We start from the raw sequence: 24,131 nt of genomic DNA, 5'->3' as shown, positions 1-24,131 counted from the left end.
TAGAAAACAATCGAGATCGAGATCGAGATCAAGGTCAAGATGGCGGAGTCGCAGTAATAGTAGTAATTCTGTTCGACATGAAGATCGAGGAAGATATAAATCTAGGTTTATAACAATATTACATTAAATTTTTTTCTTTTTTTTTTTTAGGGAAATGTATTTTAGTTTTAATAAAAAAAAAAAAAAATTACAATTTTCGTTGGAATTTCAATCGAAAAATTCAAATCGAATGAATGTGCAGTCGAAAAAATCTTTTTAATTTTAATTTTTTCAGGTGGTCCAGAAATCGGGATAAAAGATCTGATTTCTCATCTGGATCTTCTTCCAGATCACGATCTAGAGAAAGTTCAACTTCTAGCGATTATGGGAAAAATAAACGTAATAGCAGAAATTACTCGAGGTAAGTTTTTTTTTTTTTTTTTTTTTTTTTGTTAATTTCAAGGTAATTGTTTATTGTACGATTTGAAAGACAAAGTAATTTTGTAAATTAATGTAATAGATACAGAAGAAGATCTAGATCGGGTTCGTCGTCGAGAGAAAGATCAAGATCTAGAAATCGATATTATGGAAATAAAAGTAGATTCAATAGTTATCACCACAGTAGACATGCTAATAATAAAAGGAGGTAAAAAGTTATTTCTATTAGGAAAATCAGTTGTAGGAGCCTATCAGGTGAACATAATTAAAATTTTTAGATCCAGATCACCTTTTTATGCTTATTCGATGCGAGAAAAACAAAGGCAGATTGAAGAGAGACGAGTCATTTATGTGGGAAGAATAGAAGAAGGGATGACAAGTGCCAAGCTCAGAAAACGATTCAGTATTTTCGGGCCAATCATAGACATTAGTTTGCATTTTAGAGAATATGGGTGAGTTGTTGTAATTATTATTATTATCTTTTCGAAAAAGGAAAAGGTTTTTTTTAATAAAAATAAATATTGAATTTTTAGTGATAATTATGGATTTGTTACGTACGCGTACAAGGCAGATGCATATGATGCCGTTGAACATGGCAACGATGATCCATCATTGCCACGATACGATTTGTGTTTTGGCGGTCGTAGAGGATTTTGTAAAGAAAAATATGCTGATTTGGGTACTTATTAATTTCAAATAATGATAATAATATTAGTAAAGTTAAAGTTTTTTAAAAAATAAATACCATTTTTTTGTTGCAGACGGAATGCCTACTTCTTATTCAGGTTTTAAAGATACGCCTACGCCTACGACGAGAAATAATTATGATTCCTTTGATTTGCTTTTAAAAGAAGCACAAGCGAAATTAAAAAATCGAAAAAAATGATGGAAAATAAATTTTAAAAGAAAATATAAATAAATCCTCACATGTCGGTTAGGATTTTATTTATATAGGTAGACAGGAAAAAAAAATTTTTTTTTTTTTTAGGGAACAAATTAAATTAATAGTTTCACAGTAATTAATTATTACTAGGATTATATTTAAATTAGTTTGAAAAATTAAAATGGGGGTCAAAAGTAATAAATTTATTACAAAGATGAGAGAGAGAGAGAGAGAAAAGAATTTAGCAAATGAAATTTGAAAAAAAAAAGAGAAAAGCACATGAGGAGATGTAAGAAAAAAAAAAAAGTTGAAATCTTTTTTTTTCCCTCTCTCTCTCTCTCTCTACACAATTTTAAGACAATATTAGTCTACGTAAATATATATTTAAAAAAAAAATTGATTTTGTGATTGATTAATTAATTAATAATGATTGAAGTTAAATTAAAAATTTCAAAGATAAATCATCAAGTGCTCCTTCAGTATTTTAGTCATATTTATTTATTTTATTATGGGAAGATGGAAAAAGGTGATTACTTTGATTCAATTTAAAAGTGAGAGGAGGAAAACTTTTTAATAATAATAATAATAATAATTTAAAATGCAGAATGAGGCAGTTATTACTTTTTTTTTGTTGTCGATTTGATTTTTTCAACAGGAAATTTTTTTTTTTTAAAAAGGATATAAGCAGTAAAATTGTTCAAGAATTTTTTTGAATAGCTTTCATGAGTTGAAAGATAACTCTCAGTTTGGTAAATGTGCTATATAAAATTTACGCTTTTTTGAAAAGAGAAAGCTAAAAATAAAAAGTATATATTTTTTTGACTTAATATCAACTATTGATTTTTCCATACTTCATTAAATAATATTTAAGGTACTTTTTTTTTTTTGTACAGAATGTTTTTTTCATTTAAAATTTTAGTTAAAATATAAATTATACACTGAAATGCAGACAATTTTCGGAATGAATTTAAAATATGGAAACATTATCGTAATGAACTACTGATTAACATTTTAAATATTGTAAAAATTAAAATGTTTTTTTAATGTTAAATTTCTGTAAATATTGTATTTTATGTGTAAAAGTTTTTTATGTAATTTTTATTTTTTTGATATGATTTGATACTGACTTTCTAATCTTTTCGAATAGCTATCTAATTTATAAGCTGCTTGTTCTAATTTATTAACACTATCTTCAATTAAATCTATCTGATCTAAATATGGCCTTAACTGTTTATATTTTGTATCAATTTCTTGCATTGAATTTGTAATTTTTATGGCTACTTGATGCATATCTGAATACTTTGTTATCACAGCCTTATTCATATTTTCTAATAAATTGTAGTCTTCTTGAGTTGAAGTAAGTTCTCCTAAAAATGGTATAGTTTAAAAATGAAATAACAAATTAAATAAAATAAGAAAAATAATAATATCGATTGATTACCTAATAATAATTCTGCACATTTTTGAAACATTTTATTGGCTAGTAAACTGATATTTGGATCGTGAGGATCTAATGGTTCGAATCCAGACGTACTAGTAGATAAAGTACGTCCATTTTTTGGTGAGGAATCAAGAGTTTTTTCCTCTTTATCGTTTCCAGAACTTAAACCCTCAGACATACTGTCTGATTTATACAATAAATATATATAAATACGAAATTAAGTGATTTAATGGCGTCTATTTACTTGCTATGTACACGTTCGAATTCTAATCCCACGTCAATAACGACATTTTGAAAACATTATCAGAGTTTTACACACACGGACTTTATTCAATTTAATTAAATTTCAGCAATTATTATTCAATTGTAAGCATTAAATATTATTTTTTCAATCCGTAAAAACAATTTATTTTGTTTATATATTGTATATGTTCACTATATTATCTAATTTATTTGAAAAAAAAAAAAAAAAAGATTTTGAAATGAGTTTAAGTTTAAATAATTAACACTTAAATTTTTTCAAAATTTTTTATATTATATGATATAGTGTTCATCTAATTTAAAAAGTACATTTTATAGGTTTTACAATGTATATTTTCGGCAATATTTTGTTGCCAATATAATTATTTTAATTGATTTTTTTTCAGTTGTAAGTCTATAATGCATTTAAAACACATTTACTTATGAAAAATACTCGTAAAAAGCTAATAATAAAATTTATTATTAAATAAATATTTCTAACATTAATAATTCTACAAAAAAAAAAAAAAAAAAAAACTTAAAGTGAAAACTAGTATTTAAAATTTTCTATCAATTTTTAGTACAAAAAAACCAGCTTAATTTTTTTTTGCATTAAAAAATATAAAATTATTAATTATTAAAGTTCACATATAAATTAAGTAGCATTGTGAATAAATTGTTTCATTTGTAGAATCACCTAAACCATTATATAAACTTAACAAATAATTTGTGTACTACACAACTCCATCTTTACTTTTTTCATTTGCTCTTTCATGTATTTTGCACTTAGGAAAATTTCTCATTTTCCTTATTTAATACGGAAAAAAAAATGTTATTTTACCAAAAATTAATTTTTATCAAATCCTCGGATCAGTTTCTTGTAACTTGACAAATTCTTCGCTTAATTCCCAAACTTTTTTAGCTTTAGCACAATCCTTAACAAATCCAGCTAGTTCACGTTCCTACAATAAATATTTAAATTATCAAATTAAATTATAGAAAATTACAATGTCATGTTTAAGTAACAACCAAAAATATTTAGCTTAGAAATTAACCTTGCAATTCATAAAATATTTCCCAGTGACATTAGCAAGTTCTGGTGCGACTGCACAATTGACAGTTGTCTGACATCCTTCTTGGGGTGTTTTAAAAAGTACTTTAGTTAACGGTAGGAGAAATAAATTAAGTGGGAAAGGTACATTTCTCCAAATTCCAGAATCGATCATTCCTGGATGTAAACAATTCACAGTAACTCCTGAAAAAAAATTTGTTTTATTTTTTAAAATTTATTTCATTAAACTATATGATTAAAATTCAAAAAAAATTCAATTACCTGTGTTCTCCAATTTTCTCGACAGTTCCAGTGCGAAAAGAATATTTGCAAATTTTGAATAGTAATAAAGATAAGCAGGAAACCAAAATCTTACAGGATTTAACATATTAACATTAAAATTGAATGCAAAAACATAAAGTTCTGATGCAACCACCACTATTCTAGATGGTTTTGATTTTTTTAACAAATCTAAAATCCGAGAATGATTTTTTTAAAAAAATATCAATCAATTCGAAATTTTCATAAGTAAATGTGCTGTGCATTATACCTATCAAAAGATGTGTCAATAAAAATGGACCAAAATGATTTGTAGCCATTGTCATATCCAATCCATCTTTAGTAACAACTTTTTCAAATGTATACGCAACTCCTGCATTATGAATCAAAACATCCAATTTTCCTTCTGTCTTATTTATATCTTCAGCAAAACTTCTAACAGAAGACAAAGAACTAAGGTCCAACTTTTTAACTATCACATTGTCATTCTTTGTTTCTTTAACTATTTCATCTGATGAATAAAAATTAAATGTAAAACTCTTTATTTTCTCTTATTTAAAAGATTTTTAATTTTTACCTTTTACTTTATTTGCAACGTCTATATTTCTACAAGCCATTATAACTTTAGCACCTCTAAGTGCCAATTCCTTAGCCGTTTCTTTTCCGATACCTGAATTGGCTCCAGTAATTATAACAATTTTACCATTCATTTTGGCCGTACTTGCTTTTTCACGTTTGTTAAGTATTATATATACTTTAAACGCCAATAGAATTAATAATAATAATAAAACTAATGAAAAAATAACGACTAATGCCAATTGTAAACTTGTCAAAGCCATACCGAAAATAATGTTTCGTATACCTGAAATTGAAAAAAAAAAAAACGTAATTTTTAATCACGTGGAATTTTTTTTTTTTCGTATACATCATTCCCTTAGGTATTTAAAAGTGATGATAATAATAATAATTACGTTTGGAAAATCCCAAAAAAATTATATATAAAAACTTGTTTTTTCAATGACTTTTTTTTTTTTTCTAAAAAAATTTATTGATTTTATTTTGTTTAAATAATATAAAAGAATTTTTTTTTTACGTAAAATATATTAATATAAAGCGTTTAATAAAAAATTATTAAGCATTTGCAAATAATAATAATAATTTTAAACGAAACAAATGATGGTTATTGAACAAAACCTTGAAAAGGGTCAGTCCGGTTTGAAAAAAACCAATTATTAATACGTTAACGCAGTTACATGCCGGTGTTTAAATAAATTATTAACTTATTTATTTATTTAAAATAAATTTATTTATAATAAATCTACGCTTAAAATCATTATTATTAAATAATAAAAAATATCGAATCGATTTTTATGTATTTATTTATATCCGAAATGAAGTTTGAACAATACAAGAAAAAAAAATTAATTTAAAAAAACTTATGGATTATTTTTTAATAATTATTTGAATTTAATAAAAAAATTATGTGTAAATATGTATAAAGTATCTGGCACACTTATTAAAAATAAATAAAATGTAATACAACTTACAAAAATGAAAATAATAATAATGATGATTGTTTACCGTTTGTTAGTCAATGATGTACTGTGCGAGTTACAAAACCTTGATTATACACTAGAAAAGTGAAAGTAAAAAAAAAAAAAAATTACGGAAGAACTATCGAAAGAAATTATCCGTTCTAATTTTTATTTTTAAAAACTATTTTTTTTCGTTGTTGTTGTCCTCCTCTTATGATGTTTTCAATTAAAAAAAAAAAAAAATTTTTTTTTAAAAAAAAAAAACGTCACAAAACTCACATAACTCGTTTGTTATATTCCAGGTTTTGTTCAGTCGTTGTGTGTGAATAAAAAATATTTAAAAAAAGTCATAAAAAAATCATTTATCGTTGACACGGTTCACGGACGAAAATCTAAAGTTTTTTCAAGTTTATCGATTTTTTTCTTATTTTTTATTTATTTATTTAAAAAAAAAAATTATTCGTATAAACTACTCATTACCATTATTATTATTATTATTAATATTTACAAAAAAATTTACACATTTTCTTTTATCATTATCATCATTCCTTCCACCGATTATTATTATTATTACATTGAATTAAAAAAAAAAAAAATATTTAGTACATATTAGGTTCGAGTGTAAAAAAATTATTATTATTATTATTATTATTATTATTATTATTATTTTTATTCGAGTTAAAATTTTAAATTTATATACAAATTCATAAACGAAAATTATTATTATTATTAGTTAGTTTGTAAATACTTTTTTGTTTGTTTGTTTGTTACGAAATGATGTCGACATAAAAAGCCTACCTCTTTTAAAATAATATATTTTTAAATTAATTATTTATTTATTTATAATAATTTCTTGCGTCGTACAATTAATTAATATTATCGATAGTCAGTAAATAAATAAATAAATAAAATTTACATTTTTTTAAAAATATATATGTATATAGTTTTTCATTATACTTATGTTATATACTTCACACAATTGTTTTCACATATTTATGTACCGTTTTTTTTCATTCAAATTCAAATTATTAATAATTATCATTATTATTAAAATTTTTTTTTTTTAAATTTAAAGTGAAGTATGATATTGATTTTGAGTTTTAAATGAAAATTCATTTCTTTCAGGTTTATATAATTGTGTTGTTAAATCGTGGATTCTTGTTTCTTTTAACAACAGCAAACTTTCTAGATGTTCAACCTTTAAAAAAATTTAAAAATTTATTATTTATTTATTTATTTATAATAATAATAATAATTTTCATTACCTTTTTTTGTAATAGAGCTATTGCTTTATCTTTTTTTTTTATTTCTGCTATTTTTTTTTCCAAAAGTATTGCCGGAATCATTTTTTTAAATATTTTTTCACCTTCTTCGCTCGTACTCACGGGTACTTTTATTATTTCATCTTGAAAAATTAATATGATAATTGTTTTTTTGTATTGTTAGTGTTATTGATTAGTTATTTATTAATTAATAATTAATAAAATTTTACCTGTGAATTCTGAATTTAAAGTTTCGTCGCTTTCTTTCGATTCGACATTAGTTGTCGATTCAATTTTATTTTTAATTTCCTGCAATAATTTTTCAACAGCTTTTGGATTTGCTCTAGATAGTTCTTCTATTATATTTGAACTAAGTTGAAGTTGTAATTTTGATAAAACCTAATTAATAATTAATTAATTTTAATTTTAAATTAATTTTTTTTTAAAAAATAATAATATTAATTTTTTTAACCTTTCTGTTCATTGTATTCCAATTTTCTATTTTAAGAGCATAAGAATTTGCTGCAGGATAATTATGTAATTCGACAATTCTCGGATAAAAATATTTTAATAATTCAGCGACAAGAACTAAAATTTTATATTTTTATTTAAATAAATAAAATAAAAAGGAATTTTGCGAAAGTTTTATGTACAATTTTTTTACCTCCATCAGAAAAATCTCTGGCAAAATTTTTTTTCGGTCTTGAAAATGGTATTTTATCTCCAATTGTATCAATCCATTCATAAATTTCTTCCATATTAATTTAAATATTTATTATTTAATAACTTATTCAAAAAAAAAAAAAAAAAAAAAAAAAAGAAAAAAGAAAAAGAAAATTCGTTCTTAAAAATATAAATAAAAATGACTAAAATATGGTTTTTGATATTTTTTTCATGGAAGGAAATTAACTTGTCGAATTAGGTAAACACAACCATATTTATTTACAACTGTATTTAAGTTAAAAATTTTTTTTTTTAAATTGATGGCGAACATTTTAAAGAGGAACAGGTAAATTTATATTTTAAAATACGGAAAAAATAAAATTGAAATTATAAACTTCAGATTAAATATAATTATGGAATCTGTAAGTTTGGTTTTCGTTTCATATAATTTTTTTTGGGTAAAGAAAAGTAGTTTATTTCAAAATAAATTTTAAAGAAAAAGAATTTCTGAAATGAGGATTTACAAATTTTTTAAAAATCTAAAATTAATTTGTGATAAATTAATGTAAAATTGGTTAGCATTTTTTTTTTTTTAAATAAAATTTTTTTATATGAAATTCTAAACTGACAATTAATTAGGAAAAATAGGAGATTTGATGAATCTCGGAGGCAGCGTTTAATAAAAAACTTATCACGTCATCCACTAACAGGCGGTGAGAACTTACATTATGGCTGCCGTATTAATAAAAATAGAAAATGTTTTTTTACAAAGCGTATGTCACGGGGACGATTTGGTAAAGTGAATTAAACAGTAAAGTGACAGATTATTTGTTATGAAGAAATTTAAGGAAAAAAGTGAAAATGTAATTGCAGGTACATTTTTTTTATGATACATTTTCGAAAGTAGGATATTGTAGTAAGCGTCCGTGATATATTGCCGTTTAAAAATGGACGACCATTTATAGTTTAAATTTTTTTATTTTCGTTTAAAAGACGTTATTTCGCTAGTTAAATAACGTACTAGTGGGAGGTGAATGAAAGTGTGTGCTGATTGTATTTTCTTACTTAAATTTTTGTGACCATGCTTAAATCAGAAAAGGATTGTGCGACCTGTTCATTGCAACAATGGCACAGTGGTCGCAGTCCGTAGGAGCACTTTAAGATAGCCTCATTTTTTTTATGAATTTAATACTTCTTAGTATATTATATATTGCGCGAATTATATTTTTATCCCTTTTTACAAAATTATTTTTAATATACGGCAAGAAAATAACTAACTTTTTAGAAATTATTCGTCGTGTAATATTTATAACTTAGGCCTTGATTACTTTGGGGAAAATTGTGTAGAGGGGGGGGCAAGTGCATCTTTGGGGAAGCTATCTTAATGTTGATGTGCTATCTTTGTTTAATTTTTTTTTTACATATTGCTCATGAGTAATTAAGTTTTGAATTTTAATTTTTTTTTTAAATTTTAAAATAAATATTTGTAATAAATACTTTAAACTGTATATCACATTAAAAATTAAAAAAAAAAAAAAAAAAACTAAATTTGAATAGTTTTTTTTGTGTTTGTTAAATAAAATTGCATAAGAATTTCCTTATGCAAGAAATTAATCTTTATTTTTATGTATAATTTTTTTTTTTTTCAGAATTTATATAAAATTTCTTAAATATTTTGATATATTTATACATATATATACATATAATAATATACAGTGAAATAATGGTATTTAAATCAGAAAAGTCTCCTTCTAAAAGTTCAAGTAAAGGATTACAATTATCTCCATTAGTGGCAGAGGAATTTCATTTTGTCGTTCCTCCCGAAGCTCCTGTATACACTCCACAAAGCAGTGAGTTTGATGATCCTTTAGCATATATTGCTAAGATCAGACCTGAAGCAGAAAAGTATGGAATATGTAAAATTAAACCTCCTTCAGATTGGCAGCCACCATTTGCTGTCGATGTAGACAGGTACGTAATTACTTATTTTGTTTTTAAACAATTCGTTTTTAACGCACATTCATATTAACTTTTAATGGGTTTTTGTTTAGATTCAAATTTACTCCTAGAATTCAAAGATTAAATGAATTAGAAGCCAAGACGAGAATTAAACTAAATTTCTTAGACCAGATAGCTAAATTTTGGGAGCTTCAGGGTAGCTCATTGAAAATTCCCATGGTCGAAAGAAGAGCTTTAGATTTATATGCTCTTCATAGATTTGTCGAAGAAGAAGGTGGATTTTATGGGACTACCACTAATAGAAAATGGTCTAAAATAGCCAATAAAATGGGATTTTCATCAGGAAGAGATTTAGGTTAATTTTTATATAATTGAAAATATTTTAAATTATTATTAATAAAGTATAAATATTTCTAACTCATTTATTTTTATTTGTGATTTTTAGGTAGTGCTTTAAAACATCTTTACGAAAGGATTTTGCATCCTTTTGATATATTCAAGCAGGGCAAAGCTGTTTCACAAATTAAAGCGGAAACCGATGACAGTTTGGATTGTGATAGCAGTGTATCAGATTCTAAAAAAAAGGAAAAAGATTATAAACCCCACGGAATTGTATCTAGACAAGCTATCAAACCTCCCACAGAAAAGTATGCTAGAAGATCTAAAAGATGTTTTCAGAATAAATCTAAACAGGGTGAATATAATTTATATTTTAAATTAACTTAAATAATATTAATATTTATTTCTTTTCATTGATTAATGTAAATGTATCGTTTTAGTAGAATGTTCTGAAAGTAAGGCGAAATGTAAGAAAAAAGAAATAAAAACAAATACTAGTTATGAGTATGATCCATTAGCCAAGTATATTTGTCACAATTGCGAAAGAGGTGATGCCGAAGAAAATATGTTATTATGCGACGGTTGTGATGATTCTTATCATACTTTTTGTCTACTTCCACCTCTAACTGAAATTCCCAAAGGTGATTCATTTATTATCTTTCGATTAGTCTTTGTATTTTTTTTTTTAAATTTAATTTAAAAAAAAAAAATTCAATTTTGCTTCAGGTGATTGGAGATGCCCTAAATGCGTTGCTGCTGAGGTTTCCAAACCAATGGAAGCGTTTGGATTTGAACAGGCGAGACGGGAGTACACTTTGCAACAATTCGGAGAAATGGCCGATCAGTTTAAATCAGATTACTTTAACATGCCTGTTCACATGGTTCCATCTTCTTTGATTGAAAAAGAATTTTGGAGAATCGTCAGTTCTATAGATGAAGATGTTACGGTGAGTTTTTGTGTCTAAAATTTTTATAAGTAGAAATTCGAATGAATGTATTTAAATAAGTAAATTATATTAGGTCGAATATGGAGCTGATTTGCACACCATGGATCACGGATCTGGTTTTCCCACGAAAATTAGTGTTGAAGAAATGGCTACGTGTGAAATAGAATATGCGAAATCGAAATGGAATTTGAACAATTTACCCTGTCTCGAAAGTTCTGTTTTAGGACATATTAATGCCGACATTTCAGGTAAAGTTTTTTCTTATATTTACTGTAATGGCATACAAACGTAATTTATTTACTACAATCGAGTATATTTTTAAAGGTATGAAAGTTCCGTGGATGTACGTGGGTATGTGTTTCGCAACATTTTGTTGGCATAATGAAGATCACTGGTCGTACTCGATAAATTATTTACATTGGGGCGAGGCCAAAACCTGGTACGGTGTTCCCGGCGGGAAAGCAGAAGATTTCGAGTTATCAATGAAAAAAGCGGCACCTGAATTATTTCAAAGTCAGCCGGACTTACTTCATCAACTTGTTACCATAATGAATCCCAACATATTGATGGACGCCGGAGTTCCAGTTTACAGGTATCGTATAAATTACTAATAGCGCGCTAATTTAAATAATTTTTTTTTTTTTTTTACGTTTGATTAATTAAAAAAAAAAATTTTATTATTTTTCCAGAACCGATCAAGAAGCTGGAGAATTCGTAATAACTTTTCCACGTGCTTATCACGCTGGATTTAATCAAGGGTACAATTTTGCGGAGGCTGTAAATTTTGCTCCAGCTGATTGGTTGCAAAAAGGCAGAGAATGCGTTGATCATTATTCCATGTTGCGAAGGTTTTAAAACTTTATCGATTATTTTATGTAAAATTATTGACTTTATTTAATTTAATACACACTCGTTTTATATATTTAGGTATTGCGTTTTTTCGCACGATGAACTAATATGCAAAATGGCAAGTTGTCCAAACAGTCTGGATTTGACCGTCGCAACGGCAACATTTCAAGATATGACAATTATGGTCCAAACAGAAAAAAAATTACGAAAAAGCTTGTTGGGTAATTGCAAAAATTATTTTTATGTATTATAATAAAATTCATTTGAAAATAAAATCTATCAATTTTGTTTTTTTTTTTTTTTTTTTTACAGAATGGGGAGTGACTGAATCAGAACGGGAAGCTTTTGAATTACTTCCAGACGATGAACGTCAATGTGAAATTTGTAAAACTACATGCTTTTTGTCAGCCGTCACTTGGTAAAAATTAAAATATTAGAAATAATTTTACAGGTTTTTTTTTTTTATAAAAATGGCCCCGTCAATAAAAATCAATTTTTTTTTTTTTTTTTTTTTTTTGTATTTTGCAGTAGCTGCAATAATGAACAATTAGTTTGTTTACGACATTCAACTGAATTATGTAAATGCCCTCCTGAAAGTCATACTTTACGATACAGATACACTCTGGATGAATTACCAGACATGTTGGAAAAACTAAAATTAAGAGTGGAATGTTATGATATTTGGTGTGATAATGTTACCAATGCATTAGACAAAACTAAAGAAAAAACTTTGACTTTTTCGGAATTGAAATCATTATTAAGTACGGCATACGATAAAAAATTTCCAACTACGGATTTATTGACGGTTAGTATTTGTTTGTTGGAACCTCAAAAGCAAAAAAAAAAAAAAACAAAGACTAATTCAATTTTTAAAAAAAAAAATTTTCAGAATTTAAAAGTTGCCGTTGAAGAAGCCGAAAAATGCGCAACCGTAGCCCAACAATTAGCCAACAAAAAACTAAGAACGCGAACAAGGCAAACTGCTGAATCAAAATATAAGCTAACAATGGAAGAATTAACATTGTTTTACGAAGAAATTGAAAATTTATGTTGCGTTTTAAAAGAAACGGAAACGATTAAAGAATTATTAGAAAAAGTTAAAGATTTTCAAAACGAGGCTAAAAAACTATTAGATTTAGAATCGGCCGATTCTGCCGCTTTGGAAAAATGCATAGATGCGGGTACGTTTAAACACGTTTAAAGTTGGATAGGAGAATATATTTGCTGAAGTTATGTTCTCATAGCCGAGAGACCGAATAATTAACTGTCGGGATAACCGGGATAAATTTTGTTCTCTAAATGATTGATATATTTGACAGGAATAATGCTCGATGTCGAATTGCCGGAATTAGTCGTACTAAAACATAATCTTCAAAGAATTACTTGGCTCGAAGAAGTAGCTGATACCAAAGAAGATGAAGACGAGGTGACGCTTGACGTTTTAAGAAGTTTATTGGATGCTGGAGTTGAATTGCCTCCTCACCCGTTGGTAGAAAAAGAAATGGCTTGTTTACAAGTAAGCAATGCAATATTCTTAATCTCTGGGTATTTTACGAAAGTAATTGCTCTATTTATTGTTTTTTAGCAACTTTTAATGAATGTTGAAAAATGGGAAGAGAAAGCTAAAGAATACCTGAGTTCAAAGCAAAGGCAACCAATATCCGCTCTTGAAAAACTGATCAGCGAAGGAGAAGAATTGCCCGCCTATTTACCCAGCGAAGGAAGTTTACGGGATGCTTTAAAGAAAGCTAAAGATTGGATAGTTAAAGTCGAAGCTATTGAAAATGCACCCGATTTTCCTTACTTGGATACTTTGGAAAATTTAGTAATTGCATTTTCACTATATAAATTTCAACTTGTGGACTTTTTAAAAAAAAAATTAAATTGTTTAAATGATTTTGCTTTCAAGGTGAATAAAGGAAAAAATATTCCCGTTAAATTGGAAGTCATGTCCGTATTCGAATCGAAATTAGAAAATGCCAAATCGTGGAAAGAAAGAACTGCTCGAACTTTTTTGCGTAAAAACTCTAGATACACGTTGATGGAAGCTCTGAGTCCCAGAACCGAATTCGGGATAAACGTTTTAAAAATGAAAAAGAAAAAACCAAACGATGACAATTCGTATTCAGCTCCAATCGTCTTTGATGTGAAATTGGAAGGTATGTATATATTGTAGGATTTTAGAAATAAAGAAATTAAAATTTCCCAAAGTTGTTTATTATATAATTTTTTTTTTTATGAAATAGGAACCGTTAGTCCAGTCGCCGTGGTTGCTGCTTTTAAGCATGCCGAAAGGCAAGAAATGACTTCAATGCGTGATCTTCGTTTGCAAAATTTAAGAAAGCGAGCCAACGACAAGGGTGACATTAAATATTGCATATGCAGAAGAGGAGCAACTGGGTACGATTATTTATAATTATTTAAAAAAAAAAAAAAAAAAAGAAGTATTAAATTTTTAATTTTTCTTTTCAGTTTCATGCTGCAGTGTGAATTATGCAAGGATTGGTTTCATGCAGCTTGCGTTCCATTGCCCAAACACACGGGAGCTAAATCTAAACAAAGTCCTGCCCAACAATTGGCCGCAGCTGCGACTCGAGAAGTTAAATTTCTTTGTCCCTGCTGTTTAAGATCCAGAAGGCCAAGGCTGGAAACGATATTATCTCTCTTAGTCTCACTACAAAAACTCGAAGTAATTTCTTTTTCCAAAGATGTTAATTATCTTGGGTGTTATTCTCAATTCCAAAATTCGTTTAAAATTAACAAAAATTTATTTTTTTTTGTGTAAAAAGGTTCGTTTACCCGAGGGTGAAGCGCTTCAATGTCTTACCGAAAGAGCAATGAACTGGCAAGATAGAGCAAGAACGTCTTTAGCCACGGATGAAATAGCAAACGCATTAGCAAAATTGTCTGTGCTCAGTCAGAAATTGGTTGAAGCTGCAGCACGGGAAAAGACTGAAAAGATAATTACTAGTGAATTGAAAAAAGCAGCCGGTAAAATAGGTATACAGAAAACTTATTAAAATAAATCAATAATCAATCGATTTGTATTTAAAAAATTTAATCTTTTAAAATATTTATTTCGTATTTTGATTTAGGAAATACAGAGTTACACAGGCGAGTTCGTGCCATTTCCGGCGTGACATCCAACGAGGATTCTCCACAATCTCAAACAAACAATTCAACAGCCTCCGGATGGCTTAGTCAAAATAACGACGATCATTCTCAAAATGGTTTCAATCAAGATCACGTGCAAGAAAGTTTCTCGGACAAAAATGACGATTCTGCTTCGGCGCAAGCTTACTTTTCTGGAAATTCGGAGCATGCCTACAGCACGGCGAGTAAAACTCCTCTAGTGAAACAAAATAAGTACGTTAAAATTTTTACTTTCTTGTTTTTAAGATAATAATAATTTTTTACGTTTTAAAATTTAATTGTTTCGTTTTTTTTTTTTTTCGCAGACAACCTCCTCTTGTTTTAAGTGAAATAGCAAGGGCGGAATTAGAAGAATTAATGTTGGAAGGTGATTTGTTGGAAGTTTCATTAGATGAAACCGTTCACATTTGGCGAATTCTTCAAGCTACGAAACCAAAACCGGAAAAAGAAAAATATCCGGCGATAGAACAACTCGAATCGGAATTGATCGCTAGCAAAATAGAAAAGGATCGCGTCAAAGCGAAACAACGTGCCAGGCATGTTTTTTTTTTTTTAACCGCGTTTAAAAATTAAATAATGATGATGATGATTTTTTTTTTTTTTTAAATAAGTTATTTATATATGAACAGGAAAAGAAGGACGGAAGAACACGAAACGACGCCTACGAGCATAAAGGGTAAAAAGTACAAATTGAAACAATCGCATTCGAATTCGCCACCCGTGTATAACGATTTGTCAAAAGTCAACGTCGCATCCATTTCTCAAGGAAGTAAAAAATTTGGGAAAAAGAATTTTAAAGACGTGAATAAAAAATTTAAAACGGGGAAAAAAATCAAAAGGAAATTACAGGAAAATGAAAATAAAGTTTTGACGAAGAAAAAGAAAAAAATTGAAAAGGATTCGAGTACGGATTCGGATTCGGACGAAAATTGCGCTGCCAAAAAATGTTTAAAACCTATCGGAAAAGAAGTTGGTTTTCAATTTTGCTTTTTTTTTTTTTTTTTGCTTTTTTAAATTTTAGTAATTTATTAAAAATCGGATTTGATAATTTTAGGTTGATTGGGTTCAGTGCGACGGAGGCTGTGAAAAGTGGTATCATTTTAAATGTTTAGGAATCGATAAAAAAGATATACGGGAAGACGAGGATTTTATCTGTGATGGTTGTCAAAAATTAAATGTTAAAAAAGGATCGCGACATTCTCAATCTCAACACGGTATTTCTTCCCAGTCGGACACGAGCACGTGCAACAGAGTCAAGGTATAATTCGTGTTAAATGCCACGTGGAAAAAGTACACGCACACGCACACATTCGTACATTTAAAAAAAAAAAAGATGAAAATTAATTTCCCCGTATTCTGTTCATCCGCAGGTGGAACCGACTAATTTAGATGAAAGTCTAGGTTTGGATGCTCTTCTTTCACTTGCTAGCGGTTTGCCAGAGGCCGACACGGGAGGTATGAGCAATTTAGAAAGTGGTAATACCGGATGGATGCACCAGCAAGGATTTTCTTACGATATGGACGTTCATCAGACATTCCACAGTACGAGGAATAAATTGAAATTTGGCAATTTTTAGATTATATATCAGTGGCTAATTTATAGAACCCTATAATATAAGTAAAAGTATATAAAAAAAAAAAAAAAAAATAACAGCGAAACTTGATTCAATTATTTATTTAAAAAAAAAAAAAAAAATAGGAGTAGATACAGTTTTTTGTCTATTTATTTATTTATTTATTTATTTATTTAAGTACAGGATTGGGTATTTATAAAAATTGAACAAATTGAGAAAAAAAAAAAAACATGTTTTATTATCTTTTTTTTTTTTTTTTTTTTTTTTAGAGTGCTAATTCAATTTTAAGGAAAATTAATAAACAGGTAAAGAGAAAAGCTTAATTTTCGGATATGAATGTTGTTAATACATATATTTCCTTAAACAAATTCGATTCTTTCAAAAAAAAAAAAAAAAAATTAAATTTACTTGGCTTATTCTATATATATAATTTTCTCATATGCTTGTATTTGTAGTAGTAGTAGATAATTTTTATAAACGTTTAAAAGAAAGAAAGAAAAAATTAATTTTGCATGATAAAATATCATTTATGCTCTAATTAAGTATTTTATAATTTTTTATTTTTATTATTATTATTATTATTATTATTTTTAATAATTTTTTTTTTTCACGCAACAAAAGAAAAGCTTTTGAATTTAATTAGCTGTGGTAAAAAAATCCCTTGATTGCACTTTTTTTTACAGATTTGACCTAAAAAGTTTATTTTTTTAGTAATTTTTAAATAATTAGACAATTTGTTTGTTTTGTAGTTAAAGTTGTTAATTTTTATTATAAAAAAAAATTTAAGCTTTTCAGTTTTATCAGGGAAACATAAAAAATTTTTTTTTTTTTATTAATTAATTAATTTATAATATTGCGGTAAGAAAAATTTAAAATTTGTTTTTTTTTTTTTTTAGTAAAACTGTCGGTCCTCATTTTGGGGGCATCTATAAATCTGCCGCTGCTCTTAAATATTATTTTTTTAAATTTTTTAAAATGTAAAACAATTTATTTAATAAGAATTTCTGTTTTCAGATATGCCGCCACGATCAGGTATGTCAGTTTCAACACCCATAAACAACAACAACAACAATAATCCTCCCGATATGATTCTTCCTCCTAATTCTGTTCCCGTACCTTCTGCTCCCACTTCCCTACCTAATTCATCTCATAGTTATTCGGTTCAAGAACCCCACGTACAAAATTATATTTCGGCAGAACATCAGCACGTCAATAATTATCAGGAGAAAAAAATGGCAACGGATTCTCAATATTCTCCGTATAACATGCCCGGAAATTTAATGCAGTATTCGTCGTCTCACGTTCCCCAAAGTTACGACGACTCTCAACATCCGGTCTATCAGCACAATTATCAAAATTCTCAACAGGCTCCGCCTCCTCCTCCTCCTCCTCCTCTTTCTCATCCTACGCCCCTCCCTTTGCCACAACCCAACATCCCACATCCGCAACCCGTGAGAATGCCTCCGAATTACTCGATGAATTATCCACCGCAAAATTATTCACCGAATGGTCAAAATTACGGGAATCAATTAGGGAGAGATTATTCACCGTCGGATCCTACGAATTTCGTAGCTCACAATACTTATAGGTATCCGAATCCGAGTTACATGAAACCCGATCCTCCGAATTATCCCGATTATTCTTCTCCTCCGCAGCAACAGGACGAGGGTTACCCTAGGGGTAACGTACCTCTACCGTTGCCCGCGATTCCTCAAGATTCCTACGTTTTAACCCAACTGACGGATTCTTCGAAATCCAGCTATCCGGTACAGAGTTTTCCACTCGGCGAATCTTCGTTCGAACGATCCGATTATCAGGAACAAATGTATTCCGATGACAACAACAAAGAATTTTCTAAAATTCCGATGGAAAATTTACAAGGAGGAAACGATGGGAAGGGACAAGACAATGCCGACGGCGGCGACAGCGGCGGCGGAGGAAATAACGACAGGAACGTATCACAAATCATGATCACAACCACGACCACCATTGATAAGCAACGGGAATCCGATCAACAAATTGAAAATGGCGACGGTTTTGCCGATAGAGTTAATGAGTAAGTGCGCGGGTGGAAATGATGGAAAATGAAAAAAAAAATTTTTTTTTTTATATTAATGTTAATCTGAAAACGTAAAATCATTTTATATAATAGTAGATTATTAATTGATTGATTATCGATTATTATATATTCGGTTTTCCACCGGAAGTTATTATTATCTTTAAAAAAAAAAAAAACATTAACTGTTGAAAGTTTATAAGCTTATAACAAACAAAAAATTATATTTTTTTGATTCAGTGAAACAAACAAACGAACGAACGAACGAATAATGTAATGAAGAAGAAGGAACGAACATTTTTTTTTTTTTTGTTTATGTATTGTTTATAATAATAATAATGATAATAAAACGGTCGCCTTTTGTGAATATAAAAAAAAATTATACATAATTTACATTATTGATGTAACAAAAAAAAAAAAAAAAGGAAAATTTATGTTTATAAATTTCATATTTTTTAAAAACAAAACGATATACTAATCGTTAGTTAAATTTAGTTTTAGCCGGAAAATTTAACGGATTGTATTATGTATTGAAGACGATCAAGATGACGATTACGACAACAACAACAACCACAACAACAAACGACAGAAACATTGACAATAATAATATAAATCAAATAAGAGAAAAAAAAAAAAAAGGATTTTGATTGAAAATGAAGGCAGGGTTCACACACACACACACACAAACACGCAAACACACACACTCTCGTAGTTTTAAAATAAATAAATAAATAAAAAAAAATGTGTATGTATATTTGTTTTATGTAATAAAAAAAAAAAAAAAAATTATTTGCAAAGAATTTAATAATGATAATAATATTTAATTATATATAAATATATATATTGCACAATATAGCAGTATTTAAACATTAAAAAAAAAAAAATTCAATTATAATAATTATTATTAATATTATTCATTTATAATATAAGAATTCCAAATGAAAAAAAGAACTTCCGGTAAAAAGAAAGAGAGAGAGAGAGAGAGAGAAACAAGAAGTTTTTCACGTGGAGAAGAAAAAGAAAATTATTTTGAGGTAAAAGAAAATTAATTAATTAAATGTGGTTTTTAAAAAATTTGTTTTCATTTTATTATTATTATTATTTATTTTACAGTCGATCGATCGATAATTGTACTCCTCGACAACAACCGTTTGTTGTTAAACAATCAGAAGAGAAAATTAAAGAAAAAATAGGATGATGAATATCATAGGAATAATAATAATAATAATAATTAACGTGAAAGTAGTTGTTAAATTGGGAAAAAAAATTTTTTGTGCGGTTTTAAATGATTTTACACCACCCCACCCTCCTCCCTCTCCCCCCGATCGTTTTTGTCGTTTTTTTACCCTATCCTTCTCTCTCTCTCGTTTTTAACGTTTAAAAAAAAAAAATAACGGCGGACTGAATGAATCGTTGTACCGAAACGCGTTTGTTTCGTTATTAAAATATATATAAATATATTTCCACGGTTATGAATTTATTTTACGGTTGTCGCGTGCGGGTTCAACTCCATGATACCATACGTTAATTCTCCCTCGTTGTTGTCGTTATGTATGCCACCTGTTTGAACAATTCAGTGTCGTATAAATTCGGTTAAAGTTTAAACACCTGGAACGAAAACATTTAAAATCCGAGTTGATTTTGGTTTAGTTTTTTTTTTTTTTTTTTGGTAAATTTCTTTAATTTTTTTTTTTTTTTTGCTATTTGTCGACGTTTTTTTTATAAATTTTTTTTATAAATAAATAAATACTCGCGAATCATTAAAATAAATTTGTTTAAACAAAAAAAAAAAAAAAAAAAAAAACAGAATGGGGAGTTCCGACCCTGTTTATCGGTTATTCTAAGATCAACCATGCATGAGTTTTATGTCGGTACTTAGTTCGTTGGCCGTTATTTTTTTTATTTATTTATTTATTTCGCCAGTTTAAATTTTATTTTTATCGAATTCGTTTGTGTTTTTTGTTTTTTTACAAATCGTGAAATTTATATCACCATTTTCCCCCTCTTTACCCTTCCCCCCAACGCCCACCGCCCCCTTTCGTCTTATTTACCCAACTCATTTTTACATTTAAAAAGTTTTTTAATTCGTTTGTGTTTTTTTTTTTTTTTTTTTTTTATTTATTTATTTAAATAAAAGTTTGTGTTGTGCGTGAGTTTGTTTTGTTGTCTGCGTGAAAAACGTTTTTTTATTTAATAAAAAAAAAAAATTTGTATAAAATGGTTTTTTTAAAAAAAAAAAAAAAAAACGGGGATTCGGGATCAAACAAAATGCAGAGAAAAATGATGTAGGAAAAAATTCGCACGTGAGTTTTATTTATTTATTTTTTTTATTTAAATAACAAACGATAATAATAATAATAAAATTGTGTTAGTACGCATCCATCAACGACAAGTAAAAAAAAAAACACAAGAGAAAAATTATTATTATTATTTATCATACGTGGGATTAAAAATTATGCAAGTGGATTTTTAATTTTTTCTTTTTTTTTTTTTTTCCAGCAGTAGCATCGACAGCAAGAACACCAACAACAGCAACAGCAGTAGAAAATTATTGTTTTTAAAGTTGTGAAATTTTTATTTATTTGTTTGTCGTTGTTACTGTTTGTGTTCGTGGATTAAAGACGGAGTAAAAAAAAAAAAAAAAAAAAAAAAAACAATAAACTATTGTTACATATATATATATATATATTGTTAATTGAATGAAAGTGTCAAATTAACAACAAATGAGATATAGTTAATGCGAAAAAGTGTATTAAATTATATATCATCGATGTGTGGGTTCAGTAATTTCAGTTATAAATAAGTTCTGAACAAATTTTATTTAATTTTATTTGTGTTTTATTTATTTAAATAATGGCAACTAATTTTTTCTACGTCACTTGGCTCTCGTTTTGGGCATTGAATTGTCTACTCGGTAAGTTTGCACAATTATTTTAATTTATAATTAATTCCCAATTTTTTATTGGGTAGTGATAAGACCGTTTTTGCCATTGATAACGATACGAAAACAAATTTTTTTCTCTCATCGTAAATACAAAAACGGAAATAAATAAAAAAAAAACTTTAACACAATAAGAGGAACAAACGACAGAAGCACGTGCTCTTAATTTAAATGTCGTGAATTTTTTTTATTTTCAATTAAAATCAATTAATTTATTACTCATTATTATTATTATTATTATTATTATTATTTAGGAGGGTAACCATAAAATTTATATTTCGTCGTAATAATGACTTTTATTATTATTATTTTTATTCATTTTGGAGAAAAAAATTTATTTATTAAAGGGTTTCAAAAGGATCTAAATAAAGTGGCCGACGACCCTTAAAAAAAAAAAATGGTTTTTTATTCCAAAAGTACTTTTTGTTTAAAACGAATCAATCAATTTCCCTTATAGTTAACAACCCTTAAAAAAAAACTTTGGCTTCTTTTGTTATAATTTAGACGTTTGCCGTTTTTTCCGGGAGGATTTTTTGTGTTTTATTTTAAACGAAATCAATATTTTAAAAAAAAGTGTTTTCTTCTTCTTCTTTTCTTTAGTTTTTATAATTTTATTTTTTGTTTTAATTTAAAGAAAAAGTTAAAGAAAAAAAAAGGGAAAAAAAAATTACGTCCGTGACTGTGATGAACGAACACAACAAAAAATTTTTTTTGTTTGTTTGATTTGCTTCTGACACGATAATTGTATAAGGTTTACACTTTAATGATATTCTTTTACTTTTAAAAAAGATTGATTTATCTTTAATTAATTTTTTAATTATTAACGCTTTTTTCCCCCCCCAAAAAACAAAAAAACAAAAAAAAATTTTTTTTAAATCATTTTTTTTTTTTAATCTCGTCTAATCCGATATAATCCAAGCTAACCCCCAAACTAATCCAATCAAATCCAATTTAATCCGTGTTGATACTAATTTTCAATTTTTTTTTTTTTTTTCGGTTAAGAAAAGGTTAAGAAAAATTGTTTTTAGGGAAAGAAAGATAGATAGAGGGGGGGGGGAGGGGGAGAGAGAAGGAAATTTCTCAACGTTTTAGGTATTTTGAAATTATTACTAATATTTTTTTTTATTTTCCTTTGTTACGAAGTTGACTTCAGGGTTGGAAGATTTTGCTAAAAAAATTGGTGACCGTAACGTATACACTTACTGCATGGCCGACAGAGTTAAACTAATGAAAGATGATTTTTTTTTTTTTTTTTGTTGATGATGATTTGATAGTTGCAAAAGGATATAACGAAATTTTTTCTTACCATTTCTATGACTCGATCATTATTATTATTATTATTACGATTAATGAAATTCTTCTTTTTCCAGATGTTACCGGATTACAAATCACGGATTTAACAGTTCCAAGATCCGTAAGAAATGGTAGCAATTACGTAATATTAGATTGTCAATATGCTTTGCTTCCAGACGATTTAAATCCAAATAGTGGACTCGTTGTTAAATGGTTTTACAACAATAGTCCTTCTCCAGTGTATCAATGGATTCCTGGTAATTCAAAAATTCATTTGAAATTTTCCAGGGAAAACTCTTAGTTAAAAATATTAATAAAACATTTTGTCTTTTTTTTTTTTTTTTGGTTCCAGGGAAAAAACCACAAGATTTAGGTTTACTAAGAGGTAGATTAGATTTAGATTATCGCGTATCCGATCATAATTCATCAATGCATCGCGCGCTTTTCATTAAAAATCCAACGACGGAATTATCAGGAGATTATAAATGTATGGTATCGACATTTTTAAGAGAAGATTTTATGACGAAAAGAATGGTCGTTTTCGGTAAGAATTAATTTTTATATTTCTTTCTCCTTTCCCTCCCCCTCCCCCTAAGTAAATGAATGAATCGTCGTCACGTCCTCAATTAATTTTATAGTCTATAAAAGATAATTTTCATAACGTTCATCTTTTTTTTTTTTTTTTTTTTGTATTTAAAAATACCCGAGGAGAAGAAGAAGTCGTTATGATTAAATTGTTTTAATTACGTCACAAATTTTTTTTTTTTTTTTTGTTAATCATTCCAGCTCCTGGAAAAGAAATGATTTTGTTACAAAAAAAACCGGATTTGGAAAGGGTTAACATAACTTGCATAGCACAAGGAATATATCCGGAGCCACACATGGCTTTATATAAAGACCTGGAGCGTAAAACAAAGTAAATCATTTCATTATTAACGCACTTATAGTTATTTTAATTATTAATAATAATAATAATAATAATAATAATAATAATAATAATAATAATTTTTTTTTCAGATTAATTATTAATAATACGATAGTTGAAAAATATTATAAAAATGGAGCGTACAACATAACAGCTTCCGCTTTAATTGAAGATGAAAATTTAATAACACCCGTCATATTCGAGTGTGAACTTTTTATACCAGATGCTAAATATCATGCGAAAAAAAGCAGCGTCTTTTATCCAGGTTAATTAATAATAATAATAATAATAATAATCTAAAAATTTTCCCGGAAAAATAATTAA

The 24,131-nt window shown here is 27.4% G+C and overlaps 7 protein-coding genes across 7 annotated transcripts in view; 4 read left to right on the top strand and 3 right to left on the bottom strand.

The window, feature by feature from the left end:
• The window catches only part of Phum_PHUM027650 (uncharacterized protein), a gene marked incomplete at both ends in the record, with an annotated part of 5,457 nt that extends 4,154 nt beyond the window's left edge, over positions 1-1,303 (top strand). The window contains 4 exons of the mRNA XM_002422963.1: positions 275-400; positions 500-820; positions 989-1,072; positions 1,179-1,303. Coding sequence (XP_002423008.1) covers positions 275-400; positions 500-820; positions 989-1,072; positions 1,179-1,303 — 656 coding nt within the window. The remainder of the gene's footprint in view (positions 1-274; positions 401-499; positions 821-988; positions 1,073-1,178) is intronic.
• A 964-nt stretch (positions 1,304-2,267) lies between these two features.
• Positions 2,268-2,919, bottom strand: Phum_PHUM027640 (uncharacterized protein; the record flags this gene model as incomplete). Its single annotated transcript, XM_002422962.1, has 3 exons — positions 2,268-2,299; positions 2,428-2,667; positions 2,742-2,919. 3 exons carry the CDS (start codon positions 2,917-2,919, stop codon positions 2,268-2,270), a joined length of 450 nt encoding a protein of 149 aa, XP_002423007.1.
• A 919-nt stretch (positions 2,920-3,838) lies between these two features.
• Positions 3,839-5,150, bottom strand: Phum_PHUM027630 (restnol dehydrogenase, putative; the record flags this gene model as incomplete). Its single annotated transcript, XM_002422961.1, has 5 exons — positions 3,839-3,943; positions 4,037-4,236; positions 4,315-4,503; positions 4,583-4,822; positions 4,889-5,150. 5 exons carry the CDS (start codon positions 5,148-5,150, stop codon positions 3,839-3,841), a joined length of 996 nt encoding a protein of 331 aa, XP_002423006.1.
• A 1,765-nt stretch (positions 5,151-6,915) lies between these two features.
• Phum_PHUM027620 (uncharacterized protein) lies at positions 6,916-7,866 on the bottom strand (the record flags this gene model as incomplete). The annotated part of the gene is made up of 5 exons (XM_002422960.1): positions 6,916-7,044; positions 7,112-7,251; positions 7,339-7,507; positions 7,581-7,696; positions 7,773-7,866. The coding sequence occupies 5 exons, from the start codon at positions 7,864-7,866 to the stop codon at positions 6,916-6,918; spliced, it is 648 nt and encodes a 215-aa protein (XP_002423005.1).
• A 1,628-nt stretch (positions 7,867-9,494) lies between these two features.
• On the top strand, positions 9,495-16,595 carry Phum_PHUM027610 (Jumonji/ARID domain-containing protein 1D, putative; the record flags this gene model as incomplete). The annotated part of the gene is made up of 23 exons (XM_002422959.1): positions 9,495-9,742; positions 9,823-10,004; positions 10,176-10,424; positions 10,510-10,710; positions 10,796-11,016; positions 11,090-11,264; positions 11,341-11,608; positions 11,706-11,864; positions 11,944-12,086; positions 12,178-12,268; positions 12,394-12,670; positions 12,755-13,046; positions 13,185-13,381; positions 13,451-13,690; positions 13,775-14,024; positions 14,112-14,265; positions 14,338-14,554; positions 14,655-14,856; positions 14,961-15,231; positions 15,324-15,578; positions 15,648-15,987; positions 16,073-16,276; positions 16,389-16,595. 23 exons carry the CDS (start codon positions 9,495-9,497, stop codon positions 16,593-16,595), a joined length of 5,043 nt encoding a protein of 1,680 aa, XP_002423004.1.
• Positions 16,596-17,608: 1,013 nt separating this feature from the next.
• Positions 17,609-18,652, top strand: Phum_PHUM027600 (uncharacterized protein; the record flags this gene model as incomplete). The annotated part of the gene is made up of 2 exons (XM_002422958.1): positions 17,609-17,877; positions 18,049-18,652. The coding sequence occupies 2 exons, from the start codon at positions 17,609-17,611 to the stop codon at positions 18,650-18,652; spliced, it is 873 nt and encodes a 290-aa protein (XP_002423003.1).
• Positions 18,653-21,986: 3,334 nt separating this feature from the next.
• Phum_PHUM027590 (uncharacterized protein) lies at positions 21,987-24,077 on the top strand (the record flags this gene model as incomplete). The annotated part of the gene is made up of 5 exons (XM_002422957.1): positions 21,987-22,005; positions 22,960-23,139; positions 23,235-23,426; positions 23,669-23,798; positions 23,900-24,077. The coding sequence occupies 5 exons, from the start codon at positions 21,987-21,989 to the stop codon at positions 24,075-24,077; spliced, it is 699 nt and encodes a 232-aa protein (XP_002423002.1).
• Between the last annotated feature and the right edge of the window lie 54 nt (positions 24,078-24,131).

Source organism: Pediculus humanus, genomic scaffold (assembly GCF_000006295.1).
Source record: "Pediculus humanus corporis 1103172107382 genomic scaffold, whole genome shotgun sequence".
NCBI lineage: Eukaryota > Metazoa > Arthropoda > Insecta > Psocodea > Pediculidae > Pediculus > Pediculus humanus.
Note: the sequence above shows the minus strand (reverse complement) of the source record. Positions and strands in the feature narration are given on the sequence as shown.